The sequence below is a fragment of the Dinoponera quadriceps genome, unplaced genomic scaffold (assembly GCF_001313825.1).
Source record: "Dinoponera quadriceps isolate SergipeBrazil2010 unplaced genomic scaffold, ASM131382v1 scaffold5465, whole genome shotgun sequence".
Taxonomy (NCBI): domain Eukaryota; kingdom Metazoa; phylum Arthropoda; class Insecta; order Hymenoptera; family Formicidae; genus Dinoponera; species Dinoponera quadriceps.
The window spans coordinates 1-914 of record NW_014559371.1 but is presented as its reverse complement, the minus strand read 5'-3'; the positions used below and the strand labels follow the sequence as shown (position 1 = coordinate 914).

The 914-nt window shown below is 33.7% G+C and overlaps 1 protein-coding gene across 1 annotated transcript; it reads left to right on the top strand.

The window, feature by feature from the left end:
• The first annotated feature begins 49 nt into the window (after positions 1-49).
• Positions 50-851, top strand: LOC106750387 (lipase 3-like). The gene is made up of 2 exons (XM_014630718.1): positions 50-360; positions 589-851. The coding sequence occupies exons 1-2, from the start codon at positions 168-170 to the stop codon at positions 705-707; spliced, it is 312 nt and encodes a 103-aa protein (XP_014486204.1). The 5' UTR covers positions 50-167; the 3' UTR covers positions 708-851.
• Positions 852-914: the final 63 nt, after the last annotated feature.

The following is a 914-nucleotide window of genomic DNA, read 5'->3' as shown; positions in this document are numbered from 1 at the left end:
TTCGCTAAATTAGTTATACCAATTAAATATTATCGCTGTCGCAATGAATATGCAGCAACAATGACAGCTACAAAAGCGAAATTCTTTTTTTTCGTACAAATTTAAAATTGCAATATCATATCATACGTATATCGCATGCTTACGTAGATTCTTTTTTCCAGATCGGCATGGTGGAACAATATGGATATCCCGCTGAGGAGCACAGCGTTATTACGGAAGATGGTTACCATTTGCAAATACACAGGATACCTGGGAGTCCATTGTGGAAAGATAAAAAGAAGAAGAACGTTGTGTTTATACAACATGGTATCTTAGCTTCGTCCGAGAGCTGGGTGATGTTCGGTCCCGGCAAAGACTTACGTACGTGTGTAGAACGAAAATAAATAATGCTTTGATAACGTCACTTTGAAGTGTGAAAATCGACTTGAGGCGTAGCATGAAAAACGTACCTATAGTAAATCAATCAACGTTTTTCTTGTCAAAACATCAAGACGTTATCGGCTTTTTGATTTTCGCTGAGAGAAAAATAATTCTAAAATTTTAGAACGGATAAATTGGCTTAAGTGTATANTTATTTTGATGTTGCAGCATTCTTATTGGCTGATCAAGGATACGATGTGTGGCTGGGGAATATTAGAGGAAACAGCTATTGCAGGTCGCACGTAAACATGACGATTAATGACCGCAAATTTTGGCAATTTAGGTGAAATGTCACGTTCAAGATCATTTAGAAAAGAAATATTCTAACTAAATAATTTTATTAAATAATATGACATGGTATTTCATTTATCCATATTTCTGTATTTTACTCAGCAAAAAACGATAGATTTAAATAAATGATTATTCTAATATTTCTTGGCAAATTTTTACTTGGATTAAATTTGGTTTGGATCAAGTTTACTGGATGAAAAAAA